Source organism: Lycium barbarum, chromosome 1 (assembly GCF_019175385.1).
Source record: "Lycium barbarum isolate Lr01 chromosome 1, ASM1917538v2, whole genome shotgun sequence".
Taxonomy (NCBI): Eukaryota; Viridiplantae; Streptophyta; class Magnoliopsida; order Solanales; family Solanaceae; genus Lycium; species Lycium barbarum.
The window spans coordinates 26,185,234-26,203,081 of record NC_083337.1 but is presented as its reverse complement, the minus strand read 5'-3'; the positions used below and the strand labels follow the sequence as shown (position 1 = coordinate 26,203,081).

Here is a 17,848-nt window from a genome sequence, read left to right as displayed (position 1 = left end):
CGAATGTTGACGCGGCGAGTCCCGAGTAAACTGATAACATTGTCGTGCTGCGACGTTAAATCAAGCGCTTCTTGGGAGGCAACCTAAGTTTAAAATTCTGTAATTTTGTTTTTGTAGGTTTTAGTTTTTTTTTTTACAGGTATCGAGTGCGCAGGAACTGAAACTCGAAAAACCAGCAAAGTTACACCAGAGCACAAATACAGGTCGTCGACGGATCGTCAATGTACAATGACGCTACGCAGATCTGAACTTCTGAGAATTAGCAACTGCTAATCTGCAGGTAAGTAAGTCGACGAGCATGCCGTCGACACGTTCGACGACGCCGTCGAAGTGCTCGTCAGCAAGTAAGCCCTTTCTTATTTTTGGGTCGTCTTTACGCCTTGACGAGTCGTCGACGACTCGTCCAAAAACTTCGAAAAAAAAATATAAAGGGAAAAGTCGCGATTTAAAACAAAGAAATAACAGGCAGAGTATATTAAAACAAAGCACATTCGCGTATAATACTCCCCAACCGACTCAAATCCATAAAATCCCTCCATATTCCCTCCATAACTCCCACAAAATCCTCCATAAACTCCCCATTAACTTCTCCACCTTCCTCCACAAATCAAAAGAAAAAAAAAAAGAAAAACCTCCATAAACTGAAACCCTCTGCCCATTGTCCACGAAAATTGCTCTGTTTTTCTTCAAAATTTGCTCAAGTATTCTTCCACTTCTTCACATAATCAGGTATGGAAAGATAATTTCGGCCCTTTCTTGGTTTTATTTTGGGTAAATCTGCTCGAAAATATCTAGACAACATGACCTCGGATTCCTAACTTAATGGGTACTGAAATTGGGAATTTGGTGTGTGTTTTCACCAATGATTAAATCAGTTGGGGCTGTGTTGATTAGGTTAGGGTAGTGATATATGGGATGTATAGTGCAAAGGGTAGAGATCATAACCTAGGGTTTGTATTTATGAATGAAATCTATGCTTGAAACTGCAAAATTATGAAATTGTGGTTGGGGGTAGGGAATTGGGTATGATTGTTGTTAGATGGACTCGTGGGGACGAGAATATCGTGCCCCATTGAGTCGGCGGGCATTTTGATCAACTTGTTGGTTCATTATGCCCGCCAATGGTCCGAAAAGAAGGAATTCTGTTGAAACATGATGCTTGAGGAGTGAAGTCTGAGTAACTCCAATGGGTTGGAGGGTATTTCGATTTAAAATCTCGGTTTGAAATCGTTATATCCACCAAACGAAACCTAGATAATTGCCCAAAGTCAAAAATGTTGAAAATGAGTGTGAAGTCTGAGTAACCCGAAGCCCCAAAATCCCAAATGTGCAAAATAGTTGAAAATTGGTTCTCTGATTGATTGAAATGGAAAACGCAAAGTCGAAACAAGTGTTGATGTCTGTCAACTGTTGATTACTGATGCAGGACCGTAAACATGTCGACGGCACCGTCGACAGCTCGACGGACCGTCTTTTGACAAAGACGGTCCCGTCGAGCTGATCGACGGTCCGTCGACAGGTTCGATGGTCCGTCAAAGTGCATCGACGGTCTGCAGACAGAGAACATTAGAGAACTGAAATTGAACAATTGTTTTTAAAATTGAATGTGTTTGACTTCACTTGTACGGATTGACTAGATTGTGGTTTTTGATGATTACAGGTATGGCGCCACCTAAGTTGACAACCACCCGAGGGGGTGGCTCGAGGCAAACTCAAAGATCAACGGGTCGGAGAAGGCCCAGTGGCCAACCCACACTTAGAGACGAGAGGTCGGATGACGAGCCTGAGGTTATGCCCGTGAAGAAGAACAGGGTTGCTCCTCCCCCGTAGAACAGGCAGGTCACAGTACCGGCTCTTACACCTCCCAGTTCCTCCCAGTTTGACGAGGAGGAATCATCTACATCTGGGTCCGGTGATGGATCCGATGAGGAGGGATCAGAGGCTACATCTGGAGACGCCTCACCTGCGGCGCGAGCATAGTCTACTGAGGATGCTGCTCAGTCCTCTCAGGCACATTCGAGATCCCAGACCCGTCAGAGCTCACAGCCTGGTAATGATGAGGCTGATACTGATACTGGTGCTGAGGCAGCTAGGGCTCGGGAACTTAGAAGCAAGAGGCTTGAGGATCGTTTCACTGTTGAGGGTGCTAGGCAGTTGTATGACTATGGCATTGAATTGAAAGGATATGACACTCAACATGAGAAACGAACAATAAATGAAGAGTGGCGGATCAGTTTTGAGGGGCTCGAGATCTTACCAGAGCTAGAGAGCTTATTCGTCACTATCAGTTAGAGTTCATACAGGAGTCGCCTGGGGACTATTGCCCTGTTGTGATTCGTGAGATATATGTCGCATATGGGACCTTGATCTCGAAAGTCCGAAAGAGGCGCCAGAAGTTGAAGGAGATACCCCTCCGGGTCCAATCCCACAGCCAGCGGGTCCAGCTGCACTGCCCCAGGGTACTGTTAGAGTTGATCCATATGCCTTCTCAATGGACAACTTTAGGAAATTTGCAAAACAGGCGGCTACAGCGGACCAACAGTCAAAGATCATAGTAAACCAGCTGGATAATTATGTGAGAACGAGAGTGGAGGAGGCATTAGATCCTGTGAGAACGACACTGTCCGCTCGGCTAGATGGATTTGAGATGAGATTGACCGCATTAGAGATGGCTCGCCCGACCTCTTCTACAAATGCTTTGAGGGCAGAGTTGGAGCAACTTAAGGCTGATGTGTTATTGTTGAAGGCTCGTGATCCGAGCCTAGTAGCAGCACCACCATCTGTTGCGCCTACCGCAGCAGGTGGTCGGGGAAATAGCAGGAGAGTGGCCCGTGATGAGGAGAAGGTGCGAGAGAGCACTCACACTAGGGGCCCGAGTATAGAGGAGCAGCAGGTGGCAGAAGCCATTCAGAGATCGCTCATTGAGAATGTCCAGTTTGGGACTAGGGGAGCCACCTCGAGTAGTGCTCCCAGTGGTGAGACATTGACACCACCCCTTCCTACTCCAGTGCCAGTGCCTACGGGAACCACTACTGATGTTGTTGTTGACGTTGCTACAGAGACCGTCGTTGGTGCAATTGCACCACCTGATGCCTCGCAGACCGAGGAGTCGCGAGATGAGCAGCGCGCCTAATGCGCCACAGGTATTCCTACTCCCTGGTTTTACTTTTACTGCATTAGGGACATTGCAGACTTTTTCAGTTGGGGGTGGGAGTATTTGATTTGTTATATATGTATTTAGGACCCCCTCGGCTTTTCTTTGCCATGGTTCTTTTCCTGAGGGGTTTAGTTCTTGTTGAACCTGGAATGTTTAGGCTTTGTTTAGATAAAATAGAGTAATTCTGACTTATGTGGTGGTGGTTGGTTTGATTAACTTAGGGCTGTCTTATTTTGATTTTGAGAAACAAAGTACTCCCCTCCGAAATTTTTGAAAAAATGGACTTGGTTATTTAATTGACATGCATGCTTCCTTGTGTGACATTTAGATTATTGGGTTACCTTGTGTGCGGAATTTTAGCGGGGAGACTAGTGTGTTAACAATTCTGATGCCATGTGTTGTGAGGTTTTGTAGATATATTCTCTAGTTGTGTATGTAATCTAGAACTTGCCTGGTTAGTCGTGTCTGCATTCTGAAGATAAGTGAAGCTGTGAAATGATCTTAGGCTTTGTTTGTGTTAGGAAACCCCTGTTTAGCCTGAATATAAGCCTACCCATAGATTAATATCCCTTGTTAGCCATTTTGAGCCTGGAAACCTATTTTTTGACTAGCCGTAACAAGCCGATACCCATTCTAAATATCCATTTCTTTGCACACGGTTCCTCCTTGGCACTAAAATTATAAGATTGAGGCTAAAAGCCTAAGTTGGGGGTGATAGGTGGACTAAGGGGATCACGAGGCGTAAGCCTAAAGTGGGGTTGAAGTAAAATACCTAGTTAAAAGACAGCGGTGTGGTAAGTGTAATAAAAAAAATAGCAAACAAAAAAAAATAAAGAAGTAGAATTGCAATAAAACCACACCGAGGCAACAAAATGAAAGAAGGGACGAAAACAAAAGGCGAAAGGGTTAAAAAAGAAGAATAAGATGTAGTGTTCAAGGAGAGTGAGTCACTATTATCCAAATATCTATCCTACCCGTCCCCAAGCCTACATTACAACCTTGAAAAAGTCCTAGTGTTATCACAGCCGAACTGTCCAAAGTCGAGGGCGCTGAAAATAAGGGCAAGCTTATGGTAGTTGCATGTATAGGTAGAGAATTTCTTTGTGAGTGTGAGTGTTTCTCTTCTCTTTTGACTTCTGTCCCATTCTGTGTGTACATATATGTTGGGACATTCTTTGATCTTTGTGAGGGCATTAGAATTTGTTAAGTGACTGGTTTCCCGTGAGATTCGCGTGCGCTATAGTTTCTGTGATAACTAGATGTCATAAATTGAAGCCTCATGGTTAGTTGCAACGAGTCCTTGATTGGTTTTGTCTTTATTGAGGGGAGAGTCATTGTGATACACATGATATGCTGGAAGTTAATTGCCACAACCACTGTAGACAGCTTGACTTTATGATATCGAGACATTTGTAGATTGAGTCTGTTAGTTGACTTGCTTGAGGACAAGCAAAGACTTTAAGTTGGGGGTGTTGATGTGCCGGTAGTTTGTGGCACATCTAATGTTTTTTAACTTTAAGTTTACTTGTTTTCGAGCAAGTTTGTGTTAGTTTGATATGTTTTATGTGTTGTGCAGGTATTGCGAAGTTAGAATGCTCGGGAAGCGAAAAAACGAGGAAAATAGGCAATCTGTCTGATAAACATAAGGACGGTCCGTCAATTTGCCTCGTCGATAAGTTCCTGCGAAGTGACAATTCATCAGATCATCATCAGATCATCGACTTGCACCGTTGACATGATCGACGGTCCGTCGAAGTGATTCGACGGTGGAGTTCCTGCAGAAGGAAAAAGGCATACTCAGATCGTCGATATGGCCGTCGAGCATGTCGACGACCGTCGAAGTGCAAAGACGACCCGTCGAAGTGCAAGCCGAGCTGGAACGGGACTGGGATTGATTATTCCGAGTTTGACTTGTATACATACCTGTTTAGGTTTTATTTTTCAGACATCTGGAGTTTTAGACTTGTAGTAATTACTTTTGAGTTGTTATTGCTTTTGAAGATTTCCAGACAATTACATTCATTACTTTCAAGTTTTATTCGCAAGTTCAATAAATAATTCAATTATGCAATCTTCAATCTTTTATTGTTTTCTTGTTGCCATGATTAGCTAAACACCTTTACTAAGGTTGTGAACCCAAGGATGGGTGTGTTGTGATTGGGGATCGTGAAAGATATACGCACAATGGATTGTTAGTGTTTATTTGTTTTTCGTTTTCATCATATATTAGTGGTTGCAAACATTAAATGGGCATGCTTTGGAGGACACAAGCTGATCACAAATGAATGGGCATGCTTTGGAGGACATGCTTTATCAGATTTGTCCTTCCTCCAAAAGCTAGCAATTTTCCAGTCCAAAACTTAATCTATTCTGAACTTTATCCATTAACCCTTTATAGAATAAATGTTGCCTCCTGCTATAGTAAACTGAATGGAAAACCTTTTCTTGGGATATTAGTAACAGCACTGTTCCTTGATCTATCAGATGATGCATATATACGGCACTCTTACTTCTATTAATCTTCTGACCACTCACCTTCTCATAACCTGTCAGAGTGCCCCTCACCAGTTGAACAGAATATTCATCTGCAAATGCAAATATAATAGTATCATCTGCATAGGCTAAATATTTCACATATGGGCTCCATTTTAGCATTCCATACTCCTTGAAGTTGTCTTTGTAATGTAATGCATTCAAAGCTCTTGATAGACATTTAGCAGCCAAAATAAACAGTGTTGGTGATAAAGGATCACCCTGCTTCACTCCCCTTTTGGATTTGAAGAACACATGTCGTTGTCCATTAACTACTATAGAATACCAGTTATTGGAGATAATTCTGAATATCATATCTATCAACATCTCTCCAAATCCCATCTTCCTTAATACCTTAGTCAAGAATAGCCAAGAAACTCTATCATAAGCTTTTGCCATGTCAAGTTTGATAACGACATTAGCAGGCTTTCCCTTGATTCTGATATCACGAACTATTTCTTGAACTAATAAGATGTTCTCCACTATGCTTCTACCCTTTACAAAGCCTGATTGCTGAGGAGAAATAATATTTGGCAGTAATTTCACTAGTCTTTCAAGAATAATTCTGGAAAATACCTTACTAGTGAAGTTACTTAAGCTAATAGGCCTCATATCAGAAAATGTAGTAATTTCTTTCTTTTTTGGGATCAACACCAAATTTGTACAAGTAATGTACCTAGGTAGCTCATGACCACAGAAAAAAATTGAACCATCTTTGTCATATCTTCAGCAATTATCTCCCAGTAAGCTTGATAGAATTTCCCTGTAAATCCATCTGGTCCCCCTGAACTATCTGCATTCAAGCCAAACACAACCCTTTTAACCTCTTCTTCATTTGGCATGTCATGAAGCTTATTTCTCTGTTCTTTTGATATCATTTGAGGAATATGTTGCAACATTTCAAAGTTAGTAGGAATATTTTCCTCCCAAAACTGCTCAGAATAAAACCTGATAGCCTTTTGTGTTATGCCTTCCTCCTATCTGGTCAAACTCCCCTATAATCCTGTATCTTTTTTAGTTGAAGTCTTCTCCTCTTTCCACTGACATGAGCATGGAAAAATTTGGTAATTTTGTCTCCATTTGCGAAGCATTGCATACCAACCTTTTGTTTCCAAAATTTCTCCTCAATAGCATAGAACTTTATCAAATCAGCTTGTACTCTCTACAGTCTCTCTCTGCTAGTGCTAGTAGGGTGGTGTTCAAATTCCTGATCATGTATCTACACTATCTCCTGCAAAGTAGCTATCTATCTGAAAATGTCCCCATATGTGTCCCTGCTTCACTTAAATAAGGCCTTACCCATCTTCTTTAACTTATTATGGAAATTAAAGAATGGTTCAGAACAATGCCATTCTTGCTAATTCTCCTTCACCACATTCAAGAAAGTGTCACGCTCTACCCAGAAATTCAAATATCTAAAAGCCTTTCTGATTGATCTGGTATTTGATCTGGAGGCTATAGACAGAGGAGAATGATCTGAACCTTGCTTAATCAGATGCTCCACTTCTATGTTAGCAAATAACATATCTTGCTTCATGCTTTAGTCAATAGCATACCTTCAGTATTTTTTTCCTTAGCCCTATGATCTGGTAAATGTTTGCCTTCTCATTTTGACGCATGTTCTCTGGTGCTACACATTTCTGACCAATTTTATCTGTTAGTTAGTCCTTTGATCGACATCCCGAAAAGAAAATAACGTCTCGAACAAAGAACTTGCATGAAGGCAATGAATGTTTTATTGCTGGAGAGCAGAAACTTGATATTCTTTTATATCAGCGTGATTGTCACAGTTTCTCCTCTGTATACAGTTTTTAAGTCATTCAGGTAGAATGGGAAATTGCATTTTTCTCGTGTGGAACATGAATTTTATTTTGTGCTTTAATAAGAATTCATTAGTAGTAAGTGCAAACGCACGATTGTAATTTTGTGTAGAAGACCTTTTCTAACAATGATATTATCGAGTGCAACCATCAAAACCGACTAAACTAGAAAACGAACATGCGTATTACTGCTAAAATTTAACTACATGTCACAGCCAGATGAACTAAAAAGAATTACAGCGATAATCTGATCCAAGTTTGCATGAGGCCAACAAGCACTCTATACACCCACAATAAAATTTACAGGAATTTTTTCCCAAGAAATAGCAGTGTCAAATATTATTATAATTTACAGGAATTTGAGACCATCTATGAAATTTGTTTTTTGAGAAGGTAACATAAAGACCATCTATGAAATTAACATAATGGAACAGCAAAATTCTGCAACCGCGCTGAAGCAGGTATGTGAGCGCAGCATCAGACTCATAAACTCAATGGTCAGATCACACTGCAACTTTTATAAGTGAAAAACACTACCTCAAAATCTTAGCTGCCACTAACTAGGAAACCAAAATTTGGGGCCCTTTTTCCTTGTGATAGGATAAAATTAAACTAGTAACTTGATATATATGTTATCCAGTGAAAATAGGCTAACTACTAAGCTTGAGTTCATGATGGAACATGCAGCCATTAGTGCAAGGAAGAGAATTTATAGAAAATAATCAACAGGAGTTAGACACTTAAGACTTACTACCAGAGCATCCAAGGCTGAAACTTAATGGTCAATGGAGTTGTGTAAACCTTGGAGATCAGAGTTCAAATCTCAACAGAGACCAAAATAAAATACTAGAAGGGTAGATTTGGCCGTTACATATTTTGGTTAAGATAGTACCCAGGTGGAGTAGCCGAGGTGCACGCAAGCTGGTCCGCACACCACCGTTATAGAAAAAACCATTGTTACTATGAGGAGGAACTCACCTACCCTACAAGTATCCATCAACCAGCATGTATAGCATGCATTTTAAAGGGAATCATAAACTAAAGGCCACATATAGGAAGTGTGATAAAACTGTTTATTACTTAATTATAATGTAATTCTAGTTGAGGCAAACTGCCAGACTAACAGCAGGACATGAAATGCCTCCCTATAGCATAATTCTAGTTGGGGCAAATTGCTAACTCCCACTGCATTAACAAATCAGTGTTGGCTCATCCCCAGGAACTCAAAAGATTAGCATACACTTATTCCAAGGATAACTTTCTGTCGTAAGCGAGCTTTCGTATTAGAGTGTATTACAGATAATGAAAGAACACAGATCATACCAAACTGCATATCTTCAAATTGTGTTTATCCTCATGTTTTTAGGATAGACCAAAATTTGTGCACTATCTAGTTCTCTCAAAATTCCTCTGCAGTTTAAGCTGTCAGAAATACATAAACCGAAACTGTGCAAACAAACTACCCAAAAGCTTAGTCAAAAAGGGATGATACTCGTGATGTAACCAAATGAAAGCAATCAGGCATCAGGCCACACATAAGCAATGACCAATAACGTACTCGCAGAAACGGCTCACAAGCTGCAAGGAATTAAGCACCAGATATCACAATTTCCTATCCAATGCTAAGAACTTATCAGCTGCCAATCAACAGACCATGGCAGCAACAACATTCGCATTCCCTCATCTAAACCAATTGCAGGGAGCAGTTACAACAATCCAATTTCACTCTTCTCAAGGATAAAAATTAGGTAATGGGTAACTTTGGCCCATGACAATCATGAATGCTTTCTTTCTCAAGCCATCAAAATACAGTCATTTTCCCTCATTTAAAACTAAATCACCTGCCATCCAGAAGCAAATAGATGATAATTTGGAATGCATGTCAATGCATTGACTTAGTAAAAAAGTAGACACTTCAATAACAAAATTAAGCACTTTATTGGTGATCTTTCGAGTTCTGTGATAGTGGTGCAGCAGTAACTTTGTGACCATAATATCAAATACAACTAGATATAAAGCGTCCATATAAAACTCCAACAGTTCCTTCATCGTAGTGTTTCCTAAGACACATGACTGGAAAATTGGCAACTTGAGCTTTTGGGGATCGTTTTCTTTCAAAATAATCATGCAGTATACTTACTCCACTTCTCCAGCAAATTCTTAAAAGAAGAAACCACTAGAAAATAGTATATGTTCAGGCACCAGAAATAAACAGATCTCTGTTTCCTCTACATGGCTCAAATTTCCTTACATCAGAAAAGGAACAGATGTCTCTTTTCCCAATTAGATCCAAGATGCTTCGGAGCAATACCACCTCTCTAATGCTAAATTCTCTAGCCCCACATATACAAAGAGGCAACAGATAATAGATAAACTCCATCTCTTCAGAGGCATGTCCACAATCTCTTCAGAGGCATGTCAATGCATAGGGCTTCCACATTAACACATCCAACTGCAGGCTCTTTTGTCACCTCAAATCTGTACCATAAATAAGTTGGAGGGTAACCAAATGCTCCATATCTTCAAATACAGCTCTTGCAGAGAAGAAAGTAAGAAAAACCTTCCCCGCTTCATTCCACATAAGGAGGGGGGTGGGTGTTTCAAGAGAGCATATAGGACACTCAGTTCTAAGAGCATGACTGCCAAAACAAACACATGATTGGTAATAATAAGTGACATACCTTAGTTAGTAGTAAGATCCAGAACCGCCACTTCCCATATAACTACCACCACCCACACCCCGACTAGAATAAACTGAGTCGTCAACCTGAAAATTCATCAGAGAAGAGCAGGAACAACACAGTTATCATCAGATAAACACTAAAGCTTCCAACAGAAATCAACGAAGTAGAAGCATACATCACTGCCTCGAGACATGTAATCACCACCATAGCTGGATGAATACATTCCACCTACATCAGTTCCACCATAGGAGCCTGCAACCCAAAATAAAAATTAAGACAGCTTTCTCTAAACATACATGTAATAACAAGTGTTAAGAGCAATAACCAGAGATTCCAGTGAACAAAAGAGCATACCTCCACCGTAGCCCATACCCTGACGACTGCTATACATCCCATGAGAATCTTGACCAGAAAGGGAGCTCCTGCTGCCACCATATCCAAGATTTGATCTACCAAGTCTACTTAAATGTAAATAAGGCAAGTCAACATAGTACCAATGATGGGAAAAAAGGAAGAAAACGACTTAAACAATAATTATAAGACACCTGTCACCATATGCATCTCCATATTGGGAGCCACTTCCACTGCCTAGTTCATAATCCAAACGAGCACGAGAATGCCTCACTCCTGCCTCAGCGTAGCGGGGATGAACATCATCCTGGAATGTACCGGAGACGCCAAATTAGTTCGTATCTTCTTGGGCAGATCAAGAAAGTATCTAAACGGAGTATATGGTGAAGATAACTTACCACTGCAGTGTATGGCCGTTTTGAACCAGACACAGAATCATATTCACGACCACGTCCCTCACGGTAAGATGGAGGGGGCCTTTCAAACCGTTGCCCATATCCATCATCAACATAAGCTCTCCTTGCTGCAGAGTGAGTACCTCTAGGCAATTCAGGGTAACCAGAGCCACGGGAAGAATATTCATCCCTATAGGATGCACGTCTGTCAGAATGAACCCTCGAAGGATACTCAGCTATTGCTCTGCTTCTGGGAAGAGGGATTTCCTCACGCCGTCCATACTCCCTCTTGAAGCTACTCTTTGCATATGCGGGAACTGCAATTTACTCATCAGTTATATTTGACCATTTATAAAATAAGCAGAGTTAACCAGCAGATTTTAAGGAAGACGGAAATCATCCCATACCAGGTGGTCTCCGGTCATATGACCTGCTAGGTGGTGGAGCTGGTCTTCCTCTAGGAGGCAAAGCCATCACTGCCCGTCTATCTCTCAATGTTGCAGGTCGTTTGAAACCACGACCAACTACTGGAGGCACACGTGTACTAACTCTAGTCCCTCGAATAGAGCGACTACGTGGCACTATACGACCCCAAGGGGCACGGGGACCATGCATAGGCATATGCCAAGGTCGCATATCTCCGCGTCCGCCATATTTCCCTCTGCCCCTCTGAAGGGGTCTTGATAATCTGGCCCTAACTTTAACCTGAAATATACAACTTTAAGAAACCATTCACAAGAGTGGCATATATTCATAGACATTTAAAGAACATAAAATGAACCTTGTTATCTCCTTCACCCAATTCCTCATTATTAATGTTTTTAGCACATGTAACTGCAGCATCATGGGTGTCAAAGCTAACAAATCCAAAGTCCTTTCTCTTAGCTGAAGGCATATTTCTGGCAAGCTCAACTTTTTCAATCTTCCCATATTCCTTAAGAAGCTCCCGCACACGATCCTCGTCCCAGGATGCAGAAAGACCATCAATAAACACTGTTTTAACCTGAACTCAAGAGATATTCGTCATATCTTGATTTATTAAAAATAAATAAATAAATTCACCCACAGTCATAAAACGAATTGCTACGCAGCAATTGACTCAACAAAAATTCCAAAAGTATGCAATAAAGTCATCAGAAAAGAACTAACAGGGAAAGAAGATAAGCAACCTAGCCAGATAAAATTTAATAAAAAGGGGGGAGCTAGCATTTGACATCTAGCACCTAGCCATATATCTAATTGATTGTAGAAAGGAAAAACTAAACACACAGAGTGTCCTTATTCATTCTACTTTTTTTTGCAGCAGAAGAGACTAAAGAGCAGGATAAGAGCAAACCAGGGAGAACTATGTTCAAAAACATTGTGTAACTCTTAAAAGTCAATTACAAAATATCTCTGTACCTCCAAATAAGCTAAAGAGAACCCCAACAAGAGCCTCCATTTGGCAATTATCTAACTATACTTGGCCCGAGTCATAGTCCCTTTTATTACAACAAAGATATAGGTCCAGAGAGTTTACCTGTGCCATGATTTCATCCCCAGGATCAATGAATGAATCCTCAAAAGAAACCTTTGCGGGCCTATCAACTCCAAACGTAACATCTCTCTTTTGTAACCGCTTAAAAGCATCCATGGCCTCCGAACGTGAAGAGAACTCCAAGAAAGCAAATCCTCGATTCATTCCCTCATTATTAGTATCTTCCACCAACGTCAAATCCTCAATATTGTCAACACCATAATGCTTCAGCTTCTCTTTTAACTGGAGAAAAAGCAAACATCAATGACTAGTTAAGCAGCTCGTCAAAACTGAGAATCATGTCTGTTGACACTATGGATATTTTTAATTGAAACTTGGTACTGTTGTTGACAATATGGATATGCCTAGCCTACTTACAGCTTCTTTTGTCCAGGTCTTGCATATGTTACCCAAAAACAAAGTATCATTGTCTTGACTTGGAGAGACACCACACTGTTTGCCATTGACCTGGAAATTCCATTGTCAGGAAAATACCTTCTACGAGGAATTAAAATCAGTCACATGAAAACTACAGAATAAAGAAAATACCACTGGATTTTTCAGCTCAGTACAAGCTCGTTTTGCTTGTTCCACAGTGGCAAATCGCAGGAATGCAAATCCTTTATTCTTCTTTGTATGAGAATTCATCATAAGCCTCACTTCGGTAACCTCGCCAACTTTACTGAAGACCTTCCTGAGATCATCCTCAGTAGCATCCTTGTCCAAGCCACCAACAAATATTTCAATTTCCTTCCGCTTACGCCTTTCTTTAACAACTTCATGATGTTCTTCCTCCTCGGCTGCATCAACCATCTCAGCATGCTCCTCCCCAGCATGCTCATCTTCTTCATCACCCTCAATTTCCTCGTGCACATCTTCAACATCCTCTTCAACCATATTACCCTCTTCCTCTTCACCAACATCTCCCTCTTCAGGTTCTTCCTCTATTTCATCTCCCTCTTCCTGAATATCATCATTTTCAATTCCTCTCTCATCATAATCAACTGTTCCATACTCTTCAGGGTCATACTCAGGGTCATTATCCTCCAAATCTAATCGCTCACCCTTTTCATATTGATCGACTGACTCTTTCACATCGTCCACCTCTGCCACGAAGAAAAAAAATTAGCCTCCCAGGCCAGTAAAATAGATAAAACAGAAGGCTCTTATCCAAGTTTAACATAATTTCTTGCAAGTCCTGTAAGCTGTCAACAATATCCACCTCAACAGAGACGTAATTTTTTACTGATCATCAAAAGATGCCCATACATAGATTTAAAAAGACCTGCACGTGAAAATTCCTCAGGAGAAAGATTAAAGTTACAAGAGCAGAGTTGAACACGTGTCGGCAACTGTAATCTTTGCTTCTTCCTTCCTCGCTCCTCAGAAGAAAGATTAAAGTTACAAGATTTGGCAGAGCTGAACACGTGCCAGCAACTGTAATCTTTCCTTCTTCCATCCTCCCTTATTGAAGAATAAGCTACCCTTTCATCTGTTCCAGTTCCCAACAAATGTCTTTCACACGAAGGTGGTCTTGGGACCAACTTGTGAACACCTCAACACAACTCATATGCCTTAACTATCCTTTCAGAGACGCCTGACCTTTTATATTTTTCTTTTAATTGAAGCTTGAAACCGCATATACACACATAAATTTTCATTAATCGAAGGTTAGCAGGCCATAAGATTTAAGTGATGCTCAAAGCTCCCCCTTACCAACCAAGACCTTATTAACACTATCCTCTCATAATCACTTTTTTCTCTTGAGATAATTTTTTTATTTAGTTCTTTTGTTTCTATTTAGACCCATAAGTCTGTTCTGACACTGCTCTTAATTAAGCTAAATAACCCAGATTATTACAATTTACATAGCAATTGTCAATAGTTATAAGCATAAAGACAGCTGAACAAGCAGATCTTATTAATTCAAGAAAGTTCTAAAATTTCATTCTTGCAATAATATTTACTATATAGCTATATTAACAACGAACATGACCCATAAAGTTTCTATTTTTTTCTTATCACTACTCTTATTAAGGTAGAAGAACCCAACTTATTAAAATTAACATACAAAGCAGCAACAGCAATGAACATAAACAAAACTAGCTAAACAAGCAGAACTATACAAAGTATTAATTCAAGAAAATTTTAAAAATACCAATTCCACAAAATCTACCATTAACAACGATATGACCCATAATTTTTTTTCTTTTTCCTACTGTGATGTCCAGGCTAGCTTGCGCGCACCTCACTAATTACAGGGATACCTGCCACCTCCCACCCCACCAATAACAGGTACCAAGGAACTCTGTCCACCAAGGCTATGACAGATGGAAAGTATCAACAAGTGTTTTTTCTCTTCTTTCTTATCATTACTCTTATAAAGCTAGAAGAACCCAACTTATTAAAATCGATATACAAAGCAGCAACAATTATAAGCATAACCAAAACCAGCTAAACAAGCAGAACTATATAAAGTACTAATTCAAGAAAACTCTTAAAATTCCAACAACAACAAACCCAGTGTAATCCCACAAGTGGGGCCTAGGGAGGGTGGTGTGTACGCAGACCTCCTCGAGGTAGAGAGGCTGTTTCTGAAAGAAATTCGGCTCAAGTGCAGCAAATCAAAGTAGTTATAAAAAATAAAATACGGCAATGAAGAAAACATGGCAATTAAAAAGGAAAGCAGTACAGAGCACTCAAAAACAGATAAAAGAAGCAGCAACAGTTATGAACATAAACAAGCACAACTATACAACAAAGTATTAATTCAATAAAATTCATAAAAATACCAGTTGTTGCAAAATCAATACTTACTCTTGTCATCTTTCTTATTCAACGCAGTTTCAGCCCGTTCCTCGGGTTCCGGTTCCTTCAATTTCACCGTTTTCTCCTCTGCCACTTTCACTTCTGGTTTAATCTCCACAGCCTTATCCTTATTATTATTCTCTTCTTTCTCCTCTTCTTTCATTGTTTCCTCTAATATTACTGCTTTTGCCTGAGATTTTGGTGTACCACGAGCAGTACGGCCACCTCTTTTGGATCCAGATCCTGTCGGTGTCTTTCTCACTGCTTTTGGAGGCATAATTGATTGATTCCAAAGAACAAAACTTGAAGATCTTACGTGAATAAAAATAACAGGTATAAATTAGTACTACTCTGTTTTTTTGTTTTTCTGTTTGGGAAAACCCTAGTTTTTGCTTTATTGATTGGGATGGGATTAGGCTTGGAGCGAAGGTAATGCTATAAACGCCGCCTAGGATAACACTAGGGCATACCCGCTTCGCTTCTAAGTAAAACCATTTTGCCATCAAAGAAACAAAAATAAAGGGGGAAAAGCAACAAAAATAAAAATAATAATAATAATAATTCCATAATATACAATCCAGCATAAAATATTACATGAGCCCGACACTTTTAAGGTTTTTTTTTTCATACTTTGACCGAAGATTAGTCACGTTTCAAAACGTTGGAATATAAATATTTTATACATAACTTAATATTTTTTTAGCGTATAATAATATCGGCTCATTACATCAAGTATACATATGCCTCTTCACTCACGTAAATAAAAAATAAGGACCGGAGCATAGGTAGAAAACTAGTTGTAGATTGTCGAAACTTTAAATGGTCATAACTTTGCGCTCGGATGTCTGATTTATGCGATTTTTTTTTGTTTTGATTCAGGGTATTTTTTCGAGATCTACGCGGACAAATTGCAGCAAGGCGGTTTGGCCGAGCCGATTTTCCAAAAAATGCCCGTTATCCCATTCAATTTGAATTTTTCCTCAAATTTGTGCAAAATTTTCATTCTTCTCTAGTAAAAATCTAATGATAAACGATCTATTTCGAAATGCTAATCCTGTGGTAATGATATTTTGAATGTCAATTTCGAGGTTAGAAATTCAATTTATGAAAACGAGTTAGATAGCATTAGTGAAAATTATAAAAAAAATAAAAAGTGTCTACTTTGTTGCATTCACCAATTTGGCTTGGTGGTTTAGCCTTTCTTTTTTACTTACTTCTTTTTTATGCCAACAACATGGATCAAACCTTGGTGGGAGCATTGAATGAGATATATTATACCTTGGTTGAACCTCTCATATTGGATGAATTATTTTTTAATATAATATTTTTATTTCAAAACACTTAAATCAAAATCCTATGAAATATGACACTTAGATCTAAAGATGACAAGTTTCCAAGCAAACAAAACTTACTTCGGGGCACTTTACAACCCCTAAAATGACGATCCAAATGTTTAGGTATACTTGATGTAATGAGCCGACGTTATTGTACGCAAAAAAATATATTAAGTTCTATATAAAATATTGATATTTCGGGGTTTTGAAACATGACTAATCTTTGCTCAAAGTATAAAAAAAACGTGATTTTTGATAGCTTAAAAAAAGAAAAAAAAAGAAAAAAAAGTACCCCCTTTCACGCACAAAATCTGTGCGTGAAGCCTAGTTTGGTTCGTTTTTTTTTTAAATGGTTAGTTGGGTTCCAATTTTTCTTTTTTTGGGTTACAAAAGTGCCGGGTCCATATTACATCCACGAAGCCATATTTTAAATTTACATTCACATAGTCAACTTTCTTTTTGACAATAATGTTTATACACATGATATACAGTGTTATACACTTACTGCGGATAATGTATAAACCTTGTATAAAAGTGTTTATACACATGATATACAGTGTTATACACTTACTACGGACAATGTATAAACCTTTGTATAAAAGTGTATCATAATGTATAAAAGGGTCATTTCGGGTAATATTAGAAATATGGGCCATTGCGGATAAATATTTTTTCTAAATGGATATAGAGTGTTATTTTCCCTAAAAAAAATACCCTCAAATTTTTTCAAAATTTTAACTATATGCTTAGGGGTCGTTTAATAGTTGCTTAGAGTTATGCACATATTAGTAATATATGGACTAGTTATGAGGCAATCTATGTAGGGTTTAATTATTTATGTATTAGTTATTTCACATTTTGCTCTGCATAAAATAATGGGATAATTTCAGAGACCTCCTCTCAGATTTGGCCTTATCACACTCACCTCCCTTGTGGTTTACGATATTACAATTATCTCCCTTATTTTGATTTATTTGTAACAATTCTTTTAATATCTTTTTATTATTGTAAAAAAGTTATAACTAAACTATTTTGCCCTTACTAATGTGTTCCTTGTTTAATTCATTTTTGTAAACATCTTTTTTTTTCAGATTTAGTGCGTGGATCAATCCCCGCTACTGTAAAGATATATATGTCTGGATAAAAAAATCTCAGCTACTTTATAAAACATTAATAAATTAACAAACTAAAATGTTCACAAAAGACCTTTTCTCTTCTCCTTCGAATTTCTATTACTGAGTTTTGACTATG

General features: G+C 39.0%; 1 protein-coding gene across 8 annotated transcripts in view; it reads right to left on the bottom strand.

Annotated features, from left to right (window-relative positions):
• The window catches only part of LOC132633451 (heterogeneous nuclear ribonucleoprotein Q-like), a 73,856-nt gene extending 58,107 nt beyond the window's left edge, over nt 1-15,749 (bottom strand). For 4 of the 8 annotated variants that reach the window (XR_009579661.1, XR_009579660.1, XM_060349913.1 and 1 more), the window contains exons 1-11: nt 15,273-15,749; nt 13,005-13,561; nt 12,834-12,923; nt 12,459-12,698; nt 11,721-11,942; nt 11,347-11,644; nt 10,943-11,256; nt 10,739-10,851; nt 10,548-10,654; nt 10,369-10,445; nt 10,191-10,276 (exon numbers count right to left, since the gene is read on the bottom strand). Coding sequence is in view for 6 of the 8 variants with exons in the window: in XM_060349913.1 (XP_060205896.1) it covers nt 10,196-10,276; nt 10,369-10,445; nt 10,548-10,654; nt 10,739-10,851; nt 10,943-11,256; nt 11,347-11,644; nt 11,721-11,942; nt 12,459-12,698; nt 12,834-12,923; nt 13,005-13,561; nt 15,273-15,540 (2,367 nt within the window). In the remaining 2 variants the exon portion in view is untranslated. Of the gene's footprint in view, nt 1-7,670; nt 9,351-9,428; nt 10,078-10,190; nt 10,277-10,368; nt 10,446-10,547; nt 10,655-10,738; nt 10,852-10,942; nt 11,257-11,346; nt 11,645-11,720; nt 11,943-12,458; nt 12,699-12,833; nt 12,924-13,004; nt 13,562-15,272 lie in introns of those variants that run through there. The other 4 variants (XM_060349899.1, XM_060349906.1, XM_060349881.1 and 1 more) reach the window with 4 other exon arrangements.
• Between the last annotated feature and the right edge of the window lie 2,099 nt (nt 15,750-17,848).